Source organism: Boleophthalmus pectinirostris, unplaced genomic scaffold (assembly GCF_026225935.1).
Source record: "Boleophthalmus pectinirostris isolate CB_2022bp ecotype Guang Dong unplaced genomic scaffold, ASM2622593v1 HiC_scaffold_15, whole genome shotgun sequence".
NCBI lineage: Eukaryota > Metazoa > Chordata > Actinopteri > Gobiiformes > Gobiidae > Boleophthalmus > Boleophthalmus pectinirostris.
The window spans coordinates 14,815,576-14,840,306 of record NW_026571070.1 but is presented as its reverse complement, the minus strand read 5'-3'; the positions used below and the strand labels follow the sequence as shown (position 1 = coordinate 14,840,306).

General features: G+C 36.0%; 1 protein-coding gene across 1 annotated transcript in view; it reads right to left on the bottom strand.

Moving 5' to 3' along the window:
- arhgap29a (Rho GTPase activating protein 29a) overlaps positions 1–24,731 on the bottom strand; it is a 54,799-nt gene that overhangs the window by 3,493 nt on the left and 26,575 nt on the right. Inside the window, exons 3-22 of the mRNA XM_020930493.2 lie at positions 23,765–23,908; positions 16,704–16,800; positions 16,505–16,574; positions 14,998–15,058; positions 14,063–14,209; positions 12,975–13,039; positions 12,578–12,688; positions 12,407–12,487; positions 11,401–11,580; positions 10,887–11,024; positions 10,617–10,807; positions 8,172–8,341; positions 7,469–7,597; positions 5,916–6,014; positions 4,846–5,009; positions 2,901–3,089; positions 2,685–2,822; positions 1,702–1,937; positions 1,153–1,456; positions 273–381 (exon numbers count right to left, since the gene is read on the bottom strand). Coding sequence (XP_020786152.2) covers positions 273–381; positions 1,153–1,456; positions 1,702–1,937; positions 2,685–2,822; positions 2,901–3,089; positions 4,846–5,009; positions 5,916–6,014; positions 7,469–7,597; positions 8,172–8,341; positions 10,617–10,807; positions 10,887–11,024; positions 11,401–11,580; positions 12,407–12,487; positions 12,578–12,688; positions 12,975–13,039; positions 14,063–14,209; positions 14,998–15,058; positions 16,505–16,574; positions 16,704–16,800; positions 23,765–23,908 — 2,823 coding nt within the window. The remainder of the gene's footprint in view (positions 1–272; positions 382–1,152; positions 1,457–1,701; positions 1,938–2,684; positions 2,823–2,900; positions 3,090–4,845; positions 5,010–5,915; positions 6,015–7,468; positions 7,598–8,171; positions 8,342–10,616; positions 10,808–10,886; positions 11,025–11,400; positions 11,581–12,406; positions 12,488–12,577; positions 12,689–12,974; positions 13,040–14,062; positions 14,210–14,997; positions 15,059–16,504; positions 16,575–16,703; positions 16,801–23,764; positions 23,909–24,731) is intronic.

Sequence of the window (24,731 nt, the reverse complement as noted above, 5' to 3'; positions counted from 1 at the left end):
CCACCACCTGCTTATATCTATGGAGATAGATGTGTTTTATGTTTTACTGTGGAACACTTTAGGCAAAGCACTAACATCTCCACAAAAACAAACAGACTCTGGAAACCTCCACCAGAAAAGTTACATAATGTACCTTCACGATCAAATTTATGAAATATGTTCCTATCTTCAATAATAGGTTTCAATCGATCAGTAACACATAATTAAGAGACACACCCTCGATTTAACAACAGCAGTTTGAATGCATTTCTTTGATAACAGCTAAAACATACCGGGCTCAAAGTCACTCCCATCGGGGCTTGGCATGCTCTCTTGAACTTCAGCCAGCAGCTGTGAAGAGGGAATGATGGAGGAATGCCTCTTGAAGACCTTGGAGCTTTGCTGTGGACAAACAAAGAACAATGTGTTTAAAGACACTGAGTCAATACAAAATGTTCTGTTCTGTAACATTGTATTAGCTTTCAAAGATTTATTAGATGTCCATTAATCAGTATTGAAGCTATTAAACTGAACTACAAATCCAGATGTCATTGAAAGATTTGAAAAGGCTTTGTTTATTTCATTTATATAGTTTTCATTTTGTTTAGTTAACACTCTAACCACTTTTGTATTGCAAATAATTGTAATAATTGAGTCAACAATGGAAAGTTGAGGTAAAATGTTGCTATTTCTACATTTTATTTAAATTATTTGTATTACTTGAATGCCAGTATTACCTAATCCTCTCATTTATGCCCTATAAATCTTAACCAAATTAACTAGTTCACTATTTATTTATTGTGTTTTTGCTTTTTAATATATATATATTTTAGGACTGTTACGAAATTAAATTAAACCTTCTTTTTTTGTGCAGCACTTTGGAAACTGGAAAATGACTGTTTATGAAATGTTCTATATAAATAAAGTAGATCTGGATTATAGAAATAACTTAATTGGAGTGCTACACTGGATCACTGGATAGATGTGGATTATATTTATGTTAACGCAGTCTTGATTTGCCCAAATGCAGTTGAATGCCTCTCCTCCTACACAAACCACGTTACCCAGGTCTCCATTTAGAGACAATAGCTGTTTAGTAATCCTGTAATAATCACAGTATGGTACTAATTTGGATTTCTCTACACACATAAACAATAACATAAACAGCCTTACCTCCTTGATGTCTCCCATAGACTTTGAATGCCTGCTCAGTTGCTGTTCCTTCTCCCTTGCACTTAGTCTGGGTCTTGCCTTTATCTCCATGGGTGAGCTGCTCCCCAGGGGGCTGAGGGGGGTGTCAAAAACCATCTGATAATGACGGATGAGGATCTCCACTATCAAAGCTTGGTACGGATAATCCACCAGGGAGGACAGGGACACCTCTGCGTCCGCCTGCCTGGGTTTGATCAGGGTGGGGCCAAAGATGATACCGAGGTTACTGGCGGTCATTTTGTTTTCTTCGGACTTCTCTGTGACACTGTAAGGAAAGAGAAGAAAGGAATGGATTAGAGTCAAATAATATAAATTTAACTACTGCTTTCTTAAATGATAGTCTCATAAAATTAAAGGTTCACTGTTTAACTTTTCTAGGGGAAGTGTGCCAGCTGCTAAGTATTAGAAGTACAAGTCTTTGAAGAAGTAGTAGTATATATATATAAGTATAAGCATGTATTGAAACACTTATAGCTTGTATTCTTCAAATATTAGGTTCACTTCTCTTACCGGTGCAAGTGCTCTATCAAAAACTGCAGTGTCTTGTAATGCGTGGGTGGCAGCTGTCTGAGAAGGTCTTTTATTTTGAAAAGGACCCTGTTGAGCTCCACGCTGACTTGAGACGGGGGCACAGGGGTAGGACTGAGCCTCAAAGCCTCCAACTCCTCCACTATGATCCTCTGGCTCTCCTTGGCCAAACCGATGAAGTCGTTATAGTAGCGAAACAGGATGAGCGGCTCTGGAAGCTGTGGAGGAGATTATGTGAAAACCAATAAGCAAAAAAGTGCAAAATAAACATGGATTACCAAAACTGAGTAAACAGACGAGAGGGACAGAATAAGGAACAAGAAACAGTTGAAATATTAGTTGGGGCTTGTAGGGAGCTTCTAAAAATACACAAATGTAACTTAATTAGTTCTTAAGTCCATGTAACTTGTGGTTTTATGCCTTAAAACAAACATAAGTAGAGAAGTTGGCCACTGTGTCAACTTCTGTGTCCAAGTAAGGATACTGTACCCAAGTAATTTCCCTTGTGGTCTTGGTCTAAGTTACTGTGAGAATAATAATATATGGCAAATATTACAATGTTTGCCCATTTAAGTACAGATATTCATGTTGTCTGCTGTCAGTAATGCATGAGAAACTTTGTGTTTTGCCAGTTAAAAGGTTCAACATTTTTAGTATTTCTATAACATTTTTTATTTTTGACCAGAAAAACAATGTAAAATGCCCCAAAATACAGAAATGACAGAGGATAGATGCTGATCATTTGCTATAACTACCCAAGATGAAAAAAAGTTAAAAAAGATAAAATATCATTTGATGTTTGTGTATCTTGTGTTTTTTTCGTGTAGTGTATGAGTGTGGAGAGAGGGGTGGGGTGTGGGAGGGTTTTCGTTCTGTTTATCTCAATTTTTGTTTTGTTTTCATATCATTTCAACATTATAAAAGAAAAAAGAGAAAGGTTAAGTATTAATATTATATTAGCTCACTTGTCTCAAATACAATTTGAGTACGTTGCTGATGTCATGTGGATAGAGTTCAGAAAGCTCCACCAGATCTTTGCCATTTTCAAACGCTTGGCACAACTTCTCCACTCTGGATTTGGCACCATTGACCCGATAGATGCCCTTCAAACACAAAATCAAAACAGATTTAATCCTAGCTAAATTTTAGAATCGTAGTCTTTGCATTTTGAGCCTAATTACCTTAATATTGAGTGCTCTGTTCTCAATCTCAGAAGTACACTTTTTAATGATGAAGGGAATGCCGCCTGGACTGTTTTTCGCTGCTTGTGTGAAGTCAATACCAAAAAGATGAAGTCTTCCCTGGAGTTTCTTGTGGCCGCATTGGATCGCCAGGGTTTCCAGACACTTCTTATGGCAAGCCAATGAGCACTGTACAAGAAAAAGAGCATTTAAAAGTTATGCAAAACAATGAAGACATCGTATCTGAATGCATAGTACGAACATTTACATATGTATAGCCATAGTCTGACCAAATATAGAAGACTTCATTAAAAGAGGTCCAGCATAAAAATCTCCAATGAATTTAGAATTATTGATTCTTTTTTTCAGACATAAGAGTTTGTGTGCCTGCTTTACGTGTTTAGGCTACTTCCTGGTAAACAAACTCTCCTGTCTGACAAACATATTCAATAATTCTAACTTTAAAACTGAAGACAGAATGGACCTTTACCAAAGAATATCTCCAATGTTTACCAATAACAAAGTTTGTATGATAAACAATAATGCAACGTAGCAATTCAGAAGGAGAAAAATGGAGTTGAAATTTGGCTGTGAAATGGTCAAATGATTTAGTCACTTAGATAAAAATGTATTAGACGTAATTTGACTATCTTGCAATAAAATAAAAGGCCAACATAAGTATGCAAATAACTGGACCCTATGCTATTCCCCCAAAAAATATACAAGAAATTTTGAATGTCATAACATTTTAATATTTAAATCTAAACTCTCTTGGGTTAAACTTTTGAACCACCAAGTTAATTTAAATAGATAACAAAGCCATTGTCACATTCCTGTGTCAGTCACTTGTCAGCATGTAAAGAGGCCATTACATAATCTCAGGAATTCCAGCTCCATTTTGTTATTGTCCATGAAATTTGGACAGAAACTTGAAGCTAAAATAAACATTCGCAAAGGGACAGAAGAGGCATTTGGGAGATGAACAAAAGGTCTTCAGTTTCCCCTGCTCCTTCACTATGCTCAGACTAGTGGGTGAGTTTGGGTCCCAGTATAGCGCTAGTTGCCAGATTCAGCTTTCTCTTTTATTCGGATGTTTTGAGGAGACGAGAGGTGGTCCTTGCTGTTTTGTTTTTGTTTGATTTCTGCTCAACATGAATGATAAAGGGCCCATTGTGTGGAATTTTGGCAATGTCCAAATTAAGCTTGCCATGGACAGCTCTGGAGGCTAGACAGGGGATGTAGACACTTTTATAGACATTATTATGCATAATGCTATTCACTGGTAATGATAAGAAATTTTCAAAAATGTTATCTTAATAAAAACAAATAAATAACTTTATGTTTGTAATGTTTTAAAGGGCCTGTATTACACTATTTTCTGATCTGTGTTATAATGTTGTTTCCTCATCAAAAAACATACCCAAATTTGTGTTTTGATTAATTTGCACATGTTTAACTCACAAACCCTGCATATTTAGGTACAAGGTAACTACCACTTCATGACATCGCAAGGTGAAAAAGAACATTTTGAGCTTTGGAGATGTAGACAAACTAATAATAAAGATTTATTCAAAAACAAGTGAATGAAACAACTCCACACATGGCTTAAAGATCAGAAGAATCAATTTTGCATAATATAACCTTTATATATGATTGTATTTTTAGTCATTTTTAGTTATGTTATATTTTTAAACACCGTAATGAAAACGCATGCATATTTTCCTATAGGGACAAACCAAGCTACATCCTACTAGTAATATTATGTGTGACAGCAGTGGTCCTAGCTCTTTTATTTTGATTTCTGCGCAAAACGAATGAGAAAGAGTCCATTGTGTAGAGTTTTGGCAATGTTCAAATTACACTTGAGATGGCCTCCTCTGGGGTTTAAACATAGGATTCTTTTATAGCTTTTGGAAATTAGAAAAATAAAAAAATCCATGGTTACCTCCTCGCACTCTGCCCCATGAAACACCACCAGGCCATCACATTCTCGACACTTGGAGGGAGCGCGTAGTTTTCGGAGTTTGTGTGTTTGGGCTGCTTTGGACATCTGTGCATTTCGAAACGGTCCCGGGGAGCTGGCGGTCTCTGTTACGATGTCGTTCAAGCCTGCAGGGAGACAGAGAATACAGCACTATGATCTTTTGTCCCTGAATTACATAAGAAAACATGGCAACAATGTAGTATGTACATAACAGTGAGCAGTCATGCGCGGGGCAATAAATAAGACTGCTGTGAAGGTATGTTAAACTTTATGAACTCTAGGTTTACTCCAGTACAGTATAGAGAGCATTGATGGTATGGCTGATAATATGGGAAGTAACAATAATTGGCCAGAAGATATAATTTTGGAAAATGTCTTGAAAACATTTTAAATAACTATTGTACAAATCATAAATTGTACCTAAACAAAGCTAGCAAAATCAAGAACCATGTATTTTACTTTAATATGGGAGTAGGCTTCAGTCTACTCCTTTGGGGCTACATATGCTTCTATTTAATGTTAAGTATCCAAAAGTAAAAAAAAAACAAAAAAAAGGTTTTAAAAAAGCCAAATAAAACAAAACAAATGCTTTTTTTTTTTTTTTTTAAACAAGATTGACTAATAAAGTAATAAACTATGGTTACTGGTGATGGAAAGATAGTAAGTAAAACTATTATTGACTAAATATTGATACTAAAAGATACCACATAATTAAGACAATATTTGACCTTTGCTGAAGTTCAGTTTGGTCTTGATCTATAGTATAGGACCACACCATTTTATGTTGTATTAAAAAGAGTGCTTTTTTAATTATTGTAGTATTAAAACCAGCAGTAGAGGTAGTAGTAGTAGTAGTAGTAGTTATTTCCTTGGTATCAAAGTCACACTTTAAATCTTGGCATTATGATACACTAATTGATGTAAAATAAAGTTAAACAAAACACTTATAATTATTATAGCATGTTCTATGAATTAATCAAACAGTTTTTAATTAGAATGAATGATGATGAAACTCAGTCAGTATCACTCACCGTTGTCAGATGGGGACGGTGGCTCTCTCTCATCCAAATCATCAGCGGATGACATTGTCCCGGTGGAGGGGGTTCTGGGTAATCTCCTCTTGAAGTCCCCTGAACAGTAGGGCACAACACATAAGTACGTCCATATTTCGATCTTCATTTTGACCAAAAAATCCTCAGAATCTCTCTATGTCTGTCTCTTTCACTACATTTTGCTGGTTAATAAGAGAAAACTGACCGTCACTGCAGGTAACTTTCTGAATTTAAGCCAAATACAGGGTGTGGTCGATGTAACTTTTGTTGTTAGTCAAATTTTAGGAGATGGACATTGATTCACACTTCCATTCACAAGCTATTGATTTGTAAACTGACCTATTTTAATACGCGTTAAAGGTGCTCACCCCTAAATGCCAGTGATTGTAAATAAGTTTGGGAGGGGATTAGAGACTTTTTTAAATTAATGAATGGCTGTTAGTCTACTACAGTTCATTTCAAGTCAAAATAAATTAAGTGTATGTATTGATAATAATAAGTGAAAGAACAATCTGGTAAATTAACAGCAAATATTAGAATATGATGGCAAGAATGTTTTAGCTTTTTATTTATGTTTGTACCATCTAAAATCTAAAATGTTAAAATTTACCATTACTGTCAAAAAAGTGAACTAAAAAGAATGTAACTTCAGATTAACTGAGTTTAAAGGAGCATTATGTAACTTTTGTGGTGGCTCCACTACCTGCTTTCATCTAGAATGTTTCATAGTATGGCATTAAACTTATTTGTCTTAATTGACAAATAATCAAGTGACTTGACCAAGCCATGTCAGATCTGTGGAAAGACAACCTGGATCACAGCAAGAATCCATGATATTTCTGAAATATTAAATCTTGTGTATTTAAATAAATACAATATACATTTAATGCCATACTGGGAAATATTTCAGGTAAAGCAATAACATATTCATGGGGACAAGCAATCTCATTAAAAAGATACATAGTGCACCTTTAAGATAGGACTAAAGAAAACTAGTGATTTACAAACTTCAGTTATTTCTCAATCAGGGTGGGACTAGCACAGGAATGTAACTCTAAAAATGTTAATCCGCATTGACATCACTAAATGAAAACTGAATACCTTTAATCGATTGACACATCAAATTACAATGTTAGCAATGTTGTTTTAGTCGTATAGTGTTGCTTGATATTATACAACCTGTAACTTGTTGCTATGTAGTTAGATTCCCAAATAACATGGTAACGTCTGGATGAACACCAAGTTCATTGAAAATATGTGGGCATGCCTCTGGAGCACGTACACAGTATGCAATGTCCCTTTTATCAATGACATCAAGCCAAAAGCCATAATATTACAGATTAGCTGTGTGACAGGTTTTTGACAAGTCTATGCATGTAAAAGAATTTGGAAAAACCTCCAACAGTGACATTAAGCAAGATTAAGTTGATAGATGATGTTACTGTATAGGAAGGAACTCAATTATGTATGAGTGATTGCGTAATAGACGTGTCTGGAGTTTATCAGATTAAATGTCAAACAGGGATTTCTACCTGGGCTGGCGGTTGGGGAGTCCATAGACCGAGACTCGCTGCTCCCTCCGGCGCTTTCAGAGTCGCTGCACATCCCGCCGCCCTGATTCGTCGAATTCCAGGGGCGATAAGGTGTCTGGATTCGAAGAGCTATTAAAACAAAAATCCCCCCCAAAAAATTAAAATTGGAATGAGACAAGATCCAACTACTCCAAAATATGTTATTGGGTTCATAATACAGTACCACATCTGATTATCTTGAGAGATAATTTGCTTAATGGTTCTTAATGCTTCTTTTAACTGCTACTGATTTTCTGAGTTTGCATGACTTGTAATGTAGAAAGTTAGAAATATTTGTCAACAGTTATGCATAACAACCACTTTTCAAATAGACATAACTGGGAGAAAGTTAGTGTGCATTATATATTTTTCAAAGAAATCCCTTCAACATCAAATTAATAAAATAAAATTAGATGTAGGTGTATCTGTTACCATTACTGCTAAAAAATATATTTGGTACAAAATTTGAAAGTTTATAATGAGAAATTATCCAAATGTGTCTGTATTTCTAGACAGGCAAAATGTTCATATACATATAATAGACTAATAGACATTTTATTAATTTGCTTCTATTGTCCTATTACAATGCAGTACTCACGTGTAAAAAAAAAAAAAGCTTTTAGTGATAGTTCAGATAAAATACATAAAATTACAAACTGTCTACCTTGAATGTCTGTGCTGCTGTTGGACCTTCTCTCGGCAATCTTGGGATGCTGGGCGCTAGTGGGACTGTCCACGTCGTCTGGACTGATGAGGTCAGAGGTCACGGAGTTCTGGGACAGATTACTATGGGACGAATGGCTGCCAGTGAGAGATCTCTTGTTGAAAGTAACACTGGAAAAACAAAGAAAAACCATTTTAATCAACATTACGCAACTCAATGTTTGTAGTAAATAGTAGCTCATCTAGTCCAGCCAGTATTTGTTAGTACACATAGTGGTAATACACTGTGATTGCAGAAAAAAATATCTTGAAGTATGTACCTGCATGTTTAAATTAGTTTAATTTGAGATAGTTATGCACTTTTCATATGTCTTATCATGTTGAACCTACTGTTGATTATGACTTAAAGGTCTTACATTATGCAAAACTGACTCTTGTGAGATTTAAGCCATGTTATAATGGTGTTACATCATCAAAAACAGACCAGGAGTTGTGTTTTGTTTCAACCAAACATGTTTGAATAAGTCTTAATTATTAGTCTGCATAAATCTCCAAAGCTCCACCTTGTGATAACTTGAAAAATATCACTTCATGACAACAGCTACCTTTTATCTTCAGTAGAGATTTGCAATTCCAGGGCTGAAATCACTGAAAGGTGTATGGTGAAGGTGTATGGAGTTTAAAACACAGTGGAGACCTTCCTGTATTACCACACATCATCACAAAATGGAACAAATTATAGTAAAGAAATTAGTCTAAATATGCAAAATTTGTGTGTTAAACATGTGTGAATGAAACAAAACAATTCCAGGTTTGTGATGTGGAAACAACATTATAACATAGAATGGAAAAAAGCGTAATAGGTCCTTCAAACTTGCTTTCACATTTTAAGCAAAATTTCATGAAATGTAAATATATTAGAAAAGTTATAAGTCTACTCAGGAAAGTCATACAAGTAAAAAATTTACTCAAAACCAGAAATAATTTCAATAATAGTATTTTTTTCATGATCATAGTGGTGAGCTATTCTTAAAATCATCCCTAAATCTTTGAAATGTTAACATAAAAGCACAAATATTCACTTTTCCCACATAAAAGGGGTCCTGAAACTACCCCGCCTCTCCATCAAAGCCTGTGGTTGATTAAGGATCAGTGCTGATTAACAGACGATGATAGATTTGGAAATGGCTCATGTACTGGCCCCTCTTTGTCCCAGGTCACGTGTCACTGTAAAGGTTTTAAAATATCACGCAGTATGGAGAATATAGGTCAGGGAGTCTATATTTAACTGAAGACCTGATGTGCACGTGTTATTTTGCCCAAGTTTCATTTCCTCTCTCCCAGGCTCAGTTCTTTTGATCACTGAGATCAGAGATGGGGGCGGGAACAAAAAAAGAGAAAAACTATGAAAGAACAAAGCTCCTTCTCATAAGCATCTGTTGTGTGCATGTGTGTGGTACTGCAAATCTGCCCAGCATCTCCAAAGGAAAGTGGCAATTTTGAGTAAATGCCAAATAATTGTGTTTAGGAAAATACTCCACACTGTGACTTTTCTGGCGGAGGGTCTGCCATCCATGGAGATATAACTGCTTTGCCTAGAATGCTCCACAGTATGACATTTAACTTAACTCGCATTCATTCAATCACAAGTGTTTTTATCGCTCAAAAATACACCATACACCATACTGTGAAACACTCAAAGCAATAACATCTCAAATTCATGTCTTTGTAGAATTTTTTACATTGTTCAGACTATGTACAGTTCAGATTTAGACTTGATATATATTTTTAGATCAGAATTTTACCTGGTTCAGATCGCTCAAAATATCCTGGTTTATTTAATGGAGTTGGATTTGTCGGGTAAACCTTATTTTAGTAACCTTATTTTGACCTGTTTTTGGTGGCACTCCAAAACAAATCAGTCTCCAACATCTCAAAAAACAAAGTGGCAAATTCATCTAAATGCCAAACACCATTGTTAAGTAAATACTAACGGTGGCCTGCTGTTGTAACCTAATTTGAAAAGAAAGGGTGATATTGTAGAAAAACATCTAAAAAGGTCATTTTGAAAAGGTTTAGTGACTGCTCCTGCTCCTCTCTCCCGTGACCAGGGTCATTTCCGCAGGAAGTTCTGAGCAACTCAATTGTTTTACAGTTTCCAAAACAAGCTGCCACACTCAGTCCCTCCACCTCTCTTAAGTGGACTACAGCAAAGGCCTAAAAACACAACTCTGTTACTTCCTTGATCTGATCTCACTCATACTACAAAAACATGAGTAAATGAGCTGGAAATCTGGGTGTATTTTGTGCGATAATGTTTACAAATCGTCACATGCAAAAGTGTTTTAGCAATACGCAATAACGCAATGGAGTCATGGGGCAGATTTCATATAAGTAATTTGTCTGACAGATCCAGTTATGTTTTTAGCTGGTGGGCCTCACTCACCCAGTGTTTTGTGTGTTGGTTGAGTCAAATGAGTGGCACTCCAGGCGAGGTCCATCGGTGGGTAAACTCTTCACAAAGTCAATATAGCGCTGCCCAGGCTCGTAAAGTTTGGCATTTTCACACAGACTCTGATGGTTGACCGGAAGAGACACCACCTGGGCCTGCTGAAGCTGGAACCAGTTCACTGTCACCTGGAATTACAAAACAAAATTCATTTACATTTCATTTAAAAACTTCCTGAATAAAACTGGGTCTCACTGATGGACTCACAGCTTTGAGGGTGAGGTCACATTGGGAGATCATTTCTCGGAGTTGGGTGACGATCACACTTTTGGTGTTCGCCAAATCGACTCTCTTCACTCCAACGTCCACCTGACAGGCTTTGCAGTGCTCCCGGGCCTCTTCAGCCTGAGCAAAACATCAGCAAGTACTTAACTTACTAAAAAGTATAATTTCAAATGCATTACAATTAAATACATTGTCAATGTAAATAAAATCATGCAATGAAAATAAATATGTGAGATAGAAACATTTTGCAATGTCGTATCTTATGTTCAGATCAGTATAAAGGGAGAAAGAGGATAATACAGGAATGTGTCAAAAATGGCCAAAAATGGGCAACTGTCCATTAAAAGTATCAAAGAATTAGACAAGATTTGCTACTCTTGACAGAACACTGAATGCAAATTATAAGGGGTGACATGGGGAGAGGAATCCCAAAACATGAGAAGTATGTATTTGTACATGTGACTATATACATCTTCCACAGATCATAGTTTCTCACCTTTTGCAGAGCTTCGTCCTCCAGTCTGCGTCTCTTCTCGAGCTGTTTGACCCCTGTGGTGCCCCCTGCCCCACCCTGCTCCTCCTCCAGGCGACTCGTGGACACTTTGGCCTTTTCATACTCCTCCTGCCGCTGAGCCTGCAGCAGCCGGGCCTTCTTCAGTGCACTGTCTGCCTCATTCTGAAAACACACAGTTGGTCCAGTTTCAGGTCCACATACTGTAAAGAACCATCGTCAGAGCAACTTAATGGATATGATAGTTTTGTAGACTTATATCTTTACTCTACTGGTACAGTGTTCTTGGATTTTATGATTATTTATAAGTAGTTCAATAGTTATTTATCTTAATTTTGTGTCCTATTCTCCTGCTTTTCTTGAACTTTACATTGCAATAGTGGAATTTCCCCAATGTTGGATAATAGTTTCTTATCTTATCTTACCTTATCTTACCTTATCACAAATATGCAATTAATTATGCCATAAATGACACAGAGACAGTTTATATATCTTCGCATACCAGGCTTTGTTAGGTAGTTTAATTTAAACCCTTAAAATGTGAACTAGCCTTCTTTCCTTAGAGCTGAAAGATTAATTGCAATCGAATCAAAAGCGCAATTTGAATGGACACAGTTAGAAAACCACCAAAGTACCATTGTTTCCTCCACAAACAATACAATATCCTGTACTATTCTACATAGATACTGCTAACCCTGTAGTCATGTTATGAGATGTATTAATCTGTCAATTCATTTTCATTCTCCTGGATTTGTTATAAATGTAAACTTTAATTTAATTGAAAAAAATCTAAATCACTCTGACTGCATTAAACCTTTAATGTATAAAATGACCTTGAATGTATAAAATAGGACTCACTAGTTTGTTTATAAATGAAGTTTTTCCACTGTGATCCAGATGAGCACCTGGCCTTACTGAAGCATTCTTGTTCCTCTCTTTAACTGTAAACTTTTTATGTTTACCTAAGCTCTTAAAATTTCAGTCAACTCACCATTTTCTTTAGCTCCCTTTGCCACTGCTCTTTGACCTCTTTTCGTAGTTTGTCCAGCTCATTCTTTCGTGCCACAAGAGGCTGAAAAACAAACAAAACCACACTCAATAACCCTAGAAATTGCCAGTCATGTCTACAGTATATGACATGTTTAATCTTATTTAGAAATACCTGGATGAACTTGTGGGTCTGAAGTATGGCGGCTGTTTGCAGTACCAGCTGACTGTACTCAATGTCATTCTTGAAGGCAGTGGTGTAGATCTCACGAAATGGCATGAATTCCTTAAACAAAACAAATAAGTCAATCCTTAAAAGTGCACTATGCAACTTTTCTGGTGGAGGGTCTGCCTACATTTTTGTCTCCATGATGATTTAATGGCTTTGCTTAGAATGTGTCACTCTATGGTAATTTAACTTAATTATCTCCATGGAAACAAACAGGAGATGCCACCAGACCGATACCAATCAGATCTGTGCAAAGGGTGACAGGTTGACTGCAGTTGTGCATGTTCTTTGAGCAATAAAAGCAACCATAATTGAATAAATGGTAGATGGATTATTAAATTACCTGTTGACTTGCCAGCGTCTTGGCAGACTCGGCCATTTTAGCATAGCTCTTCGCACACTCGATGTCTGTAAAAGGCCCACCAATAGTTAATTCATAAACATTATAAATCACATAAACATATTATACATCACATATACACATTATTGAAGATAGAAAAAGGAATTATTCTAGGGATGCACCGAAAAGATACTGGAATCAGATATCAGCACAGATACTGATAAATTTGCTGGATCTTCCATCTATAGGTTCAGTCGATATCCTGGTTGGAAATATAAATTCATGTATTAAGACTAACATTTATTTACATGGATCTATTTTGTAGTTACTTTAGGGATAAATAACCGCTACATAGCACAACTGCAACTAAAGGTAAAGTATCGAAATCAGTATCCTAACTGAAAAAGCTGGATCGGTGCATCCGCGGATTACACATTTTTTAGATTTATGTGAATCATGTATTAGTTTGTCAGTTAATTTCTTTTTTTTTTTATCAGTTCTTCGGGACACATTTAGAATGAGAACTGAGAACAAACTGCACTTCAGAAAAATTGCAACCATGTATTTTACCCAAATAGTTCAGCCCTACTGGAAATTATTTAGGCATAAACAGATGGGGCAAGTTTAAAATGTAATCTAAACAACCTTGACCACTAAAGATAACAAATAAGAAAACAGTATTAATCAAAATAGAAAATATTTGGCTTTATCTGATAACACTAGACAGATAAACTGAACACTGGCATGAGACAGTAGTCATTCATAAAAAAAAAAAAAAAAAAAAAACCCAACCAAAAACAACTGTGCATCCTACTGTACTGATGGCAATGGCAGCAAAAGAAGTTAATATTTTTGCCCCCTGCTCCCAATAAATTCCCAAGTTTGCACTATACTAGTACAGTTTCATTCTTGCCACTGTGTAAAACCATACCATAAAGATAGCATTATCCACAAAAGTTTAAATACATGACTTCTATTGTAAAAAGAATGGCCTTGACACCACTCTTCAAAATGCCACCACCTTACTGTTATGCCCTACACAATACAGTACTATAAAAAGTTGCTACATATTTGTTCTCCTTAATCCTTACCCATACTGAGCCTCTTCTCCACCCAGGCCAGCAGCTCCTTGGTGTATTTGGACCAGGCTTTGGCATAGAGTAGAGCAGACTCCACCCCGCTGTCCTGTGTCTGCAAAGTCTTGTCCACTTCTTCAGGTCGGACTGGTGGAGATGGTCCTATGAAAGAAACAGTAATATTTAATACTGTAGCAAGTAAAGTCAGGCTTGTGGAGATGCAAGCCTGCTACAAGGATGGATAAATGTTTTTCGATAGAATAAAAACATTCAAAGCATCTATTTTTTGGCTAAAAAGTCACATAGTATTTATATATAGTATATTTAAATACATTTTTGTTGAATGTGGCTGTATTCATTTTTTATGAAGTAAGAGATCCTAACTTAATTGCCCTTTTGGAATAAATACATCGATTAATTGATAAGCAGAACAAGATAAAAAAAAATTACAACTTCCTACTTCTTTAACTATTACGTCTTTTACAAATACTCTTGCCAACCCAATCAATATAAGTACTACAGGGCAAGTATTTTAATAGTTATGATCTTGATTTTGTTGCATGTTTCCTATTCTCCTGCTGTTCTTGAACTTTGTGTTGCAGCACTGAAATTTTCCCATTGTGGGACAAATGAAGGATCTCTTACCTTACCTTATCGTGACACAAATATGCAATTAATGATGCCATAAACAATCTTTTTTTAAACCTTTTTGACATCATTTGCTAATGTGTGAATTGCGTCTCAACGGTAACTGCTAAACATTCCACCATAGAGATACATGTAGAATACCCCCAGCATGATGTCACTCACTGCAAAGTATCAATTTTATTTTTTCATTCTTGCTCTGTGACTGCTTTGTTCTTAGACATATTCCTGGATTCGTCTCTCCTCAGGCTTTTCTCAGAGTTGGAGTACAGTAACTCTGTGTTACAACAACAAATCGTTTTTACCTGGAGGATCATCTTTCTCTGGACCGGATACTCCAGATTCCACAGAGAGGTTTTCAAAAGACTGGAAAAAGAAAAACACAAATACAAGGAGTTTGATTTCCCCTTAAAGGCTCAAAACATTATTCAAAAACACTTGTTAAAATTAGCTTATCAGAAATTCAACTTCCTCAAAGCAGTTACACAACACAGAGCCGGAAAACAACAATATATCAAATCAATTCAATGCTAGCGGAAAACATTTTAAGAACATGCGTCACCTGTTAACAGCTCACATGAACTCTGACCTTAAGGCTATACATTGCTTGGGTACAATCTATATCATAAACCTAAACAATTCAGGGTTTAGGTCATATCCTATGTTAATTTCTGTCTATGGATAAGAAGTGGATGCAGCATTCAAAACAGTATTCTGTGTATGGAAAATTTGGAAAAACAAAAGTAATCAGTATTATTACTTGAGTACAACTACTACTACTACTGCTGCCACTACCACTTGCAGTTCTTATATTTGGTAATTTTAGAGTCAGTTTTATCCAAATTTTGTCCTCCTTTGGGATAGTGTGTTTTTAGATTGTAGCAATGATGTGGTCTTCTGTTAGATCTGATATTTGTTTCTTTCATTTAAGATAAATATAGAATAAAAACAATGATGTTACATAGATCAATGTGAAAAGAAGAAGAAAGAATTATAAACGTGTTATGAAGATATAGCCCTTGTTTAGACTTGGCTTAGATCTGGTGTAAATAATCTGAGAACCATAAGGGCAAGATGCAAAATTCTGAGTGTTTAAACCTTTATATACCCATCCACAATAGCCTAATTTAGAATGATTTAAGATCCACTATTGTATTGTCCCCAAAACATGCATTTAGTGCATTATTATTTTGTTATTTTCTATCTCCACTACATGACTGCAGGCCAATAATTACTAAATCGACTTAACCTTCAGTATATGAAAGCTGGAAGAATATTTTTGGGGGGTCAGTATTTATCGTGTGTACATTTTCTTTGCACTGCTGGGGATTTTTTGTTTATTCTTTGTTTATTTTTTGACTATATGACAAGATTTAAGCCTTAAAAGTTTTAATTAATGACTCCTATGACTCATTACAAACTAAACTAAGTACTGCATTTGATTCTGTTGTTTTTATTTCTTTTTTTTTATTTTATTTTTTTTTTGTTTTTACGTAGCTTGTAATTTTTTAACAATATTAAACATTTAGAATAGTTTTTGTGATTTAAATCTGCTCTTGGGTTTTTGTGTCATATATTAGTTGGGATATAATAATTTCTAGTCTATATTTATTTCAGCATAGATCAAATTTCAAAATTAGTTATCGTGCCAGGCCTACTTGATTGCAATCTTAATACAGCTCTCCAGCACACCCAGGTCAACAATGTAAAGCATTATAATTTGTTCTTAATGTTCTTCCTGCTAAAATAAAGGTTAAAATTGCATTGAATGAAAGTAGAGGTAATTGTTTTGATTGCTGCGTTAGCTCTTACCCTTCTTTTAGTCAGGGGCAGCCCCAACACTGATCCATTCTCTACATCTCCCATAAGGAAGTCAGACACACTGTAAGTAAAACACAGATAGCCATTTACAAAGCGGGATACGGAAATTAGTGAAAAAAGGCATATAAAATTCAATGGAGAAATCAAAACATTAGCTATAAAGGAAGCTGGCTCTTTGCATTGTACTTACACATTGCCAAAGGTGAAGGCCAATGTATCAATGGCTGTGTAGATCTCTCCGAATAATTTCTGTTTGTTGTCCTCGTTCACCTCCTTGAAGTTCACTCCTACAGGGAAAAGCAAGATTTATTAGTTTATCAGAGTAAACACAGAGCACATATAACAAAACAAGTTCTTTAAAGTTGTCCACACAGCTGCAGATGGAACAGTAACTGAAATTCATGACCAGATGTTGAAAGGTACACTGTGTAACTTTTCTGGTGCAGGGTCTGCCATCTGGTTGTCTCCATGGTGATGTTATTGCTTTGCCAGGGATGTTCCATAGAGAGGCATTAAACAAATATATCTTGTATTTATTATTAATTTACAGGTGTTTTTATTCTCAAAACTACCACGACAACATGAATTATTACTGGCCTGCTTCTCCAGAGATGTGACCTGTAACAAAGCCTGGTGTCCTGGCCTTGTCTCCATGGAGATAGTTAAATTAAATGTGATACTGTAGATCATTCCAGGGAAAAAAAGGAGTCAAGCAGGTGATGGACCCTCTAGAAAAGTTACACAGTGCAACTTTAAGATTTATTCAAATACTCAACTAAATTTTTTATTATTTCAGAATTAAAATGTTATAGTTTTTATATTTATTTCACTTTTTTATATATATTTTTATTTAATATTGTTAAAAGGTATAATATGTAACTTTCTGGAGGTTGCACATCATCTGCATGATTCCATGGAAATTTAAAGTTAAAACCATACTTCAGAGATAGATACATTTTATGCCATACTGTGGAAAATTATTGTCATAGGAACAACATGTTTGTTTCCATGATTTCCAAGGTTATAATCATGGAAACACAAGGAGGAGGCCAAAGTTTATGGAGATGCAAGCCCACTCACAGTAAGGCATGTTTTTCTAGCTTTTACAACCTTTTATTTTAGTCTATTTTTTGGACAAAAAAGTTACAAATTATGTAGAGATGTAACGATATCCAAATGGTCCCCATGTCTATAAGCTGTTGTTACTATAAAACCATGCATTTAAGCAAAGGAACTTGTAATTCGATATATTGCAGCCCACGATATTATTGTGAGACTTTAGACGATACAATATCACGATATTTTGGTTATTGTTACATCCCTAATAGTGTGTCTTTAAATAAAAGGGTGAAATGGTGTATTTTATCAGGCCTATATCTACAAATCAAAACCAAATCACTTTTCAATGAACTAAGCATTTTTATAAATTATAATACGGTTCAATAACTATCAATGTAACTAACTAGTTCAACAGAAACAGTTTCAATGCTGTTACTTCCCTCACACAATCAAAATGAAAAATCATGTTTGTGTTAAAATCCCCATAGTGGAATCCAACAACAACTTTGTACCTTAATTTGGCTCAGATAAGACATGTATGTTTAGGAGTGTAATCTAGACAGGCAGTAGTTTCCTTTAAACAACAACAAAGTGGACAAAATGAGCCCAAATCGCCAGGGTAAATATGTTCGTAATCAGACTGGACAATAAACTTCCTGCTTCGTCCAAACAACAGGGAGAATAAACAAGACAGGGAGGGAGGGAGGGAAAGAGAGATGCGCCCAAAACTGGACCTAACCCGTAAATCAGTGATGTCATTAGGCTACCTTCGTCATTTCCTCGGCCCTTCCTTTGCACGAACAATAGACTTTTCTCGAGTTCAAAGACTGAGATTTTGAATGAGAAAGCTTAAGTAGGATTTCAACTATTAACCTGTATTTTAAGTGTATATGTCAACTATGGGTATTGGAGCAACAAGCAGTAAAATCCCAAATAATCTGCCAAAAATGCTAAATGTGAAAAATATTTCTTGAAAAGTCCACTCCTGATTCTAAGCTTGAAGACTGAGGATTTTTTTATGTTATCAAAACATTTTATCCAGTAGAATTTGTATTACTGAAATGGTTGTGGAGACCAGTCAAAATATTGGAAGTTTTTTTGTTGGAGAGTGATGAGTGATGCCAAAATTTTAAGGAGGAAAAGGAAAATGGAGCCAGGTTATCAATTCAAGATGTACCTGTAAGAGCCTATTTTATTGCAGATAAAGATAGCATAATAATAATAATAATAATAATGATAAAGTACAATGGATACCAACCAAGGACTGCTTTCTTCATCAATAAATCCAGTTTAGAGAAGAGAAATTTCCTTTTGTATAAAAAACTATGACGACCAAAAGTGGCCAATGAGATCTTGGTTCAAAACTCCAAGCTTAAATGAAAACAGTTCTTATCATTAGATGAAATATTCCCAATAAATCCATCTTGGAAAAGCTTCTTCAAATCTTCAGATATATTTTGAATAACTTGAAAATCCAAAAGGGCTTTGGAGCTAGTGTCCACCCAAACCAATGACGGTCGATTGTACCATTAGAAATCACTGGTCTACCATCTCCCATCGCCCTCCTCTTGTCCAGCCCCTATACCCCAACAGGACATCCTGAGGCTAGCTTCAACACAATACAGCTCTGGCCCAGGCCCCAAGCAGTGGACTCAACATGGAAGTTACATCATGGAGGAAAAATGGTATTGTTTCACTGGAAAAGCACCAACTACTCTCCAAGCACGCATCATCTGCAATATAAGGAGTAACCTCTCATTTACTGGCAAGGAGGATACGTGACTAGATACAAAGGGCTAAATCATGTGAAAATTTCCAATCACGAAGTAGGAATGTAAAATTAGTCACAATTTTAGCATTTTTTGATGTACTATTTCACAATTTCCTCCTCAAACAACAAAATATCCTGTCTTATTCTTCATACAAACTGCTCATCCTGTAATTTATATTTGTAAATCTGCCCTACTTCAAAAAGGTAAATGTGATCCAACTAACACTGCAAAGACACGGTTAGTTTAAAGGTGCACTGCGTAACATTTCTAATAGAGGGTCTGCCACTTGCTTGTCTCTATGAAAATGTCATTGCTTTGTCTAGAATGTTCCACAGTATAGAGTAAACTTATCTATCACAAGAGAAACAAGCAGGTAACAGCACTATACTACATTACAATTCAGATCTGTGGAGAGTCGCCCCTATTCACAGAAGGAATTAATATATTTTTGAGGAATAGCAACACCCGTAATGAATACATTTTAAATGGATATGTTTAATGTCACACCATGGAACATTCAAGGTAAAGAAATAACATCTCCATTGAGACAAACACCCTCCACCAGTAAAGTAACGCAGCTCACCTTTAAATCAGCTCATTTTAAACTGAAATCACTTGGCCTAGTTTGTAAGTGTTGTATTATGCATTTTCTATTGTGCTATTTTGTTCACTCAATAGCTATAGAAAACTGATATCACAAAGGCCCCTGGACATATTTACTGTAGTGCTGGCCCCCTAGTGGTGAACAATGTATTTGTCAAACTACTCTTCAAAACATCTACTGTAGATCTTGACAAATACTGGAAATCTTGGAGAGCATTTAACTGATTGTGATCTGTTGTAATCACTGTATTTTTATTTACTATGATTATCCTTTTTTGTTTTGTTATCTTTTAAAATAATATTATTATCAAGCTTTTTTGTTCAAACTTGATAACTCTTGTAACACATGTACAGTAACTTAGATTTTTTGGGGGGAAAAAAGGAGAAAGGGAACTGTAGATGAGGAGTTGTGTACAGCTGTGTAAGTGTACAGTATATTGTATATATATGTCCCTATGTTTCCAATAAAAATGTATTGAAAAGAAAAGATAAGAATCAAGATCAAAGATTGTTTTAATGTTGCAATAACTGAGGTTATTAAGATATAAGCAATTAACATGCATTTGCGTATTGATCTGCCAACGCTTGACAAGTTCTGCCAAGTATCTTAAAATGCAACTTTGTGTTTGAAATTCATATGCAAACTAGGCTAAAATTGTGGCATATACTCAAATATGAACCACACTATTAGCATATTAAATGTCTCAAATTGTCAATGCCAAAGGAAACTAACTTGGAAAGGTGCATTGTGTAATTTCTCTGGTCGAGGATCCGTCAAATACTTTTCTCCATGGAAATGTTGTTCCTTTTTCTGGTATTAAACCTTTCTATCTTCATGGAGACCAAACCAGACTGAGTTACAGGTCAGATCTTGGAGATGTGACCCTGCTCACAGTCAGAATGCCTGTTTTTCTAGGTATTTCTGAGCTATAAAACCACATGTAATTGAATAAATGTAAGGAAGAGCTGTTTAATGTCATACAGTGGGACACTCCAGGCAGAGCAATCCACACTCCTACATCCATCCTCTAACAGAAAAGTTACACAATGTACCTTTAAGACCAGCATCTTCAGTCAAATTACAATATGCTTACTTACTTTGCAGTAATAATCAAGTTGCAACATGGCAACCACAACAACATACATGTACACACCTTATAATTATTTATCAGGGAAGAAAGGCAGCATACACCCAAAGAGTTCATGGCTCTGGTCCAAATATTTCAGTGAATCTAAACCACATTTAAGAAGTTAATCCGGCGAGTCTTTGTTCACTTTTCATGCCACGGTTTCTTATTAAATGAGAGCTTTGAAAGTTCAGTACAGCCCCTCTGAGACCCTCTTCTTTACCATGCAAATTGAGAAGAGGTATAGGGATTCTTGTGTGGCAGCCAAGTTAAGAATTGACCTGCATGCCAGATCATAATCTCAAAGAAGAGGACCCTCTCAATAGGATTCCTCAGTCAGTCCCTTCAGACAGAAAGCACAAAAGACACCCTCTGCTTTTTGAACCAGGTATCTGACTCCCAAATATTATTTTCACAAACTATGAAAATGAGACACACGCTGGTGCATTTCAAAGCAGTGATTTTTGAAGTGTTGAGCAAAAACTCCACAGGACATCTTTGAGAAATTTTCAAAAGAAGGGAGAACTTTTGGATAACTTTCTGGCTGCTTTTTGAATTAATTAGATATCAAAACAGCAACAAGGGAATGCACACAGAGCTTTTTGACTAAATTCTAGCAAAATGCAATCCATACATGTCTATATATTTTGATAATGCCATTTCTATAAATAAGTGGACTAAGGGAGTGTGACGTCACCCATAGCGTTCGGCTCCAGTCAAACGCAGCTCATCGAGGCTTGCCGTTACAGCTAATTTGGTGCCGAGTTCCATATTAGGAATTGGAATTGATTCAATTGGGTTAGCTATGTCCATTTATACCTTATATCAGGGTCTGTTTACACAAGTGTATGGGTAAAAACAACTAAGTATTTTATCTGAAGTGCCTTTCGTTAAGATGGTGGCGGGGTTTTGGGGCTTAAAAACGCAAAAATCTGGCACCACCCTCCAGAGTGGAAAAGTTGACTATGCTCCGCTGTAGCGTTTCCATCTACCCTGCCCAAGACGCAAAACTCTGGTCAGATCTGCTCACGTTGCGTACACGTTTATGTCACATACATCACCACATTTGCGTCACCGTATGTAGATTTCCTCCTGAAAACGCTTGCCTAAACGCGGAATAAAAAGTGAAGACGCAAAGCCACTTTTGTGTTTTTGTGTGTCATCAAATAAACGGAGCCTCAGATTCTGACTGAAATCCAGTATTACAAACTATTGCTTAGAAGGTCAAAAATTATGGATGCAGGACAGTTAATAAAGGTGCATTGGCCACCACCTGTTTGTCTCCACGCGTATCTGATTGTTTGCCTGCAATGTTCCACAGTATGATATTAAACTTGTGCATTTTGCATTTGTTCCATTTAAGGTGTTTTTAATGCTTAAAAATACCATGAAAAATAATAATTCTTACAATACACTGAGATGCCTCTCCACAGACCTGACCTGTATCTTAGCATGGTTTAGTTTCTGCTCATCTTCAAGGAAACAGAAAAGTTGCACAAATGCACCTGTAAGTCTAATTGCATAACAAAATTTTAAAAGAAAAAGCAATCTTCATGCAATCTTTGTTTAAAACTGCATTTTTTTCCCTTGAGTGGACAACCAACATTTACAAAAACAACCCAACTGTTCCCATGTTCATCTAGATTTATATTATAAACCTTTAGGCTGTTAATTAAATTGCATATCTCTTATATAACTACAAACTACTCCTTAAATGTCTGAGTTTTCAAACAGTACAGGCCCCTTATAAAATAATGGTTTTGCCCTGCTCTAAAATATGTTCCATAGACCTGCAGTTTAAGTCCAGGGGTGTGTGAGAGAAAGTGTGCAGTAATAGTCAAACCCTGACAGTCTCTGATACAGATAAAGAGAGGGGGAGAGATAAGCAGAGACACAAAACAGATGCACAGAGGAGTGAAGGACTGGGTAGTATAACTCACTAGGAGGCTGTAGATGTTTTAAAACAGCAGTGTCAATGTTTTTCGTGAGGACTGAAACCTAGATACAAGAACTGGCTGCTAGAGGCTGCACCTATTTTAGGGAATAAACTTTCACTGTAAGCAACGAAAAGTATTCTGTCTCCATGGGGTGATACTATGTTTAAAACCTGCTACCCCTGTAATCTATAATAGTCTATAATGTGTTTTAGCCATAAGTAGTTCAGTCTTCTCTCAAATGTTAATGCTTTTGGACTTTTGACTTTAAAATTTTAAGACAAAAGCAATATTTGTCACAAAAAAAGTGTATTAAGTAGTAGTAAGAAATAAAAACAATTGGCTATTTCATCTTATTGAAAAGGAGACCAAAATCCAATCAAAAAATGGCTCAAAGGCCATGCAACTTTTCTTACGAATTTCTGCTTGTAAACCTAACCCATGGAGATTTGTTTTGCCTGGAATATTTCACAATAGGCATTAAAAATAGCCATCTCCATGGACGCAGGAGAGATGTTACCAAGGCAAGTTACAGGTTGGCTCTGTGAAGAGGAGGGCCAACTTACATTAAGAATGCATGTTTTTGAGTGACTGAGTTAATGGAAAATATTGAAGTTTAATACAATACTACTATGGAACATTTCAGAAAAATTAGGAATAAAATCTCCATGGAAACAAGCAGAAAAGTGACATAGTGGACCTTTAACCTCTGCACCATAGCTCTTGTTTCAGTGAGAGCTCGTTGCACTGTCTCACCTTTGACAGATGCGATGACGGTTCCTGCTGTGCTCAGGATGTCCACCGAGTTCAGACTCTGGTGTTTGTTGATGATGGCCTTTAGGACCCTGAGGAGCTCCCCCAGACGCTCGTGAACCGCGTGGTGCAGACAGTCCTGGTGCTCTGGAAGATACAGAGAGACAATGGTAACTCTTTATCTGCAAACAACATTCATTCATTATCTACTCACAACAAAGGCTGACATACATCAAGATAATGTTTTGTTTTATTCTTTGCAATTCCACCCAAATACTAATAATTAGAAATGTTATGTGAAAATACAAAACCTTAAAGGGCCAATAGATTTAAAACATTTTTTTTAATCTATGTTATCATGTTGTTTCCTTATCAAAAACATACCAGGAGTTGTGTTTTGTTTCAGTCGCACATGTTTAACACACAAACCATGACCGACCAAGGCCGAGATGATAGACGGAGTTCTTCTCTCAAACAGAAAACACTGTTCCACCTTGTGATGTCATATGGTGATACAGGAAGAGCTCTGTTGTGTTTTTAAACTGTATACACACTAGAATTATTCCAATAATTTCAGCCCTCTAATTGCCAATCTCTAGACAACTAAAGGTTAACCTGAAAACTACCACCAGCTCTTTCTGGTCAGATTGGGTTAAATAAAACTCAGATTAAATTTGATTAATAGGGGGTTTTAACAGAGCAGTGCATTCAGTTAGCTTCTCACCCCAAGGAATAGTGATGACACCAGTGTATGCTGCAAAGTATCAATCTAAAAATCAGGGCAGAGCAGGTGTAATTAGCCATAGCTTTCGTGAACATAAAAATCTTAAGGTACTAATTATCCATTCCTCAATGATCACGAGTCAACACAAACATGCAAACATCTATTGCAGTAAAATTATAATAACATCCTGCAAAAACAACTATTTCATGAACCCAAACAATGTCGCTACATACTTGAGAAGGCTGA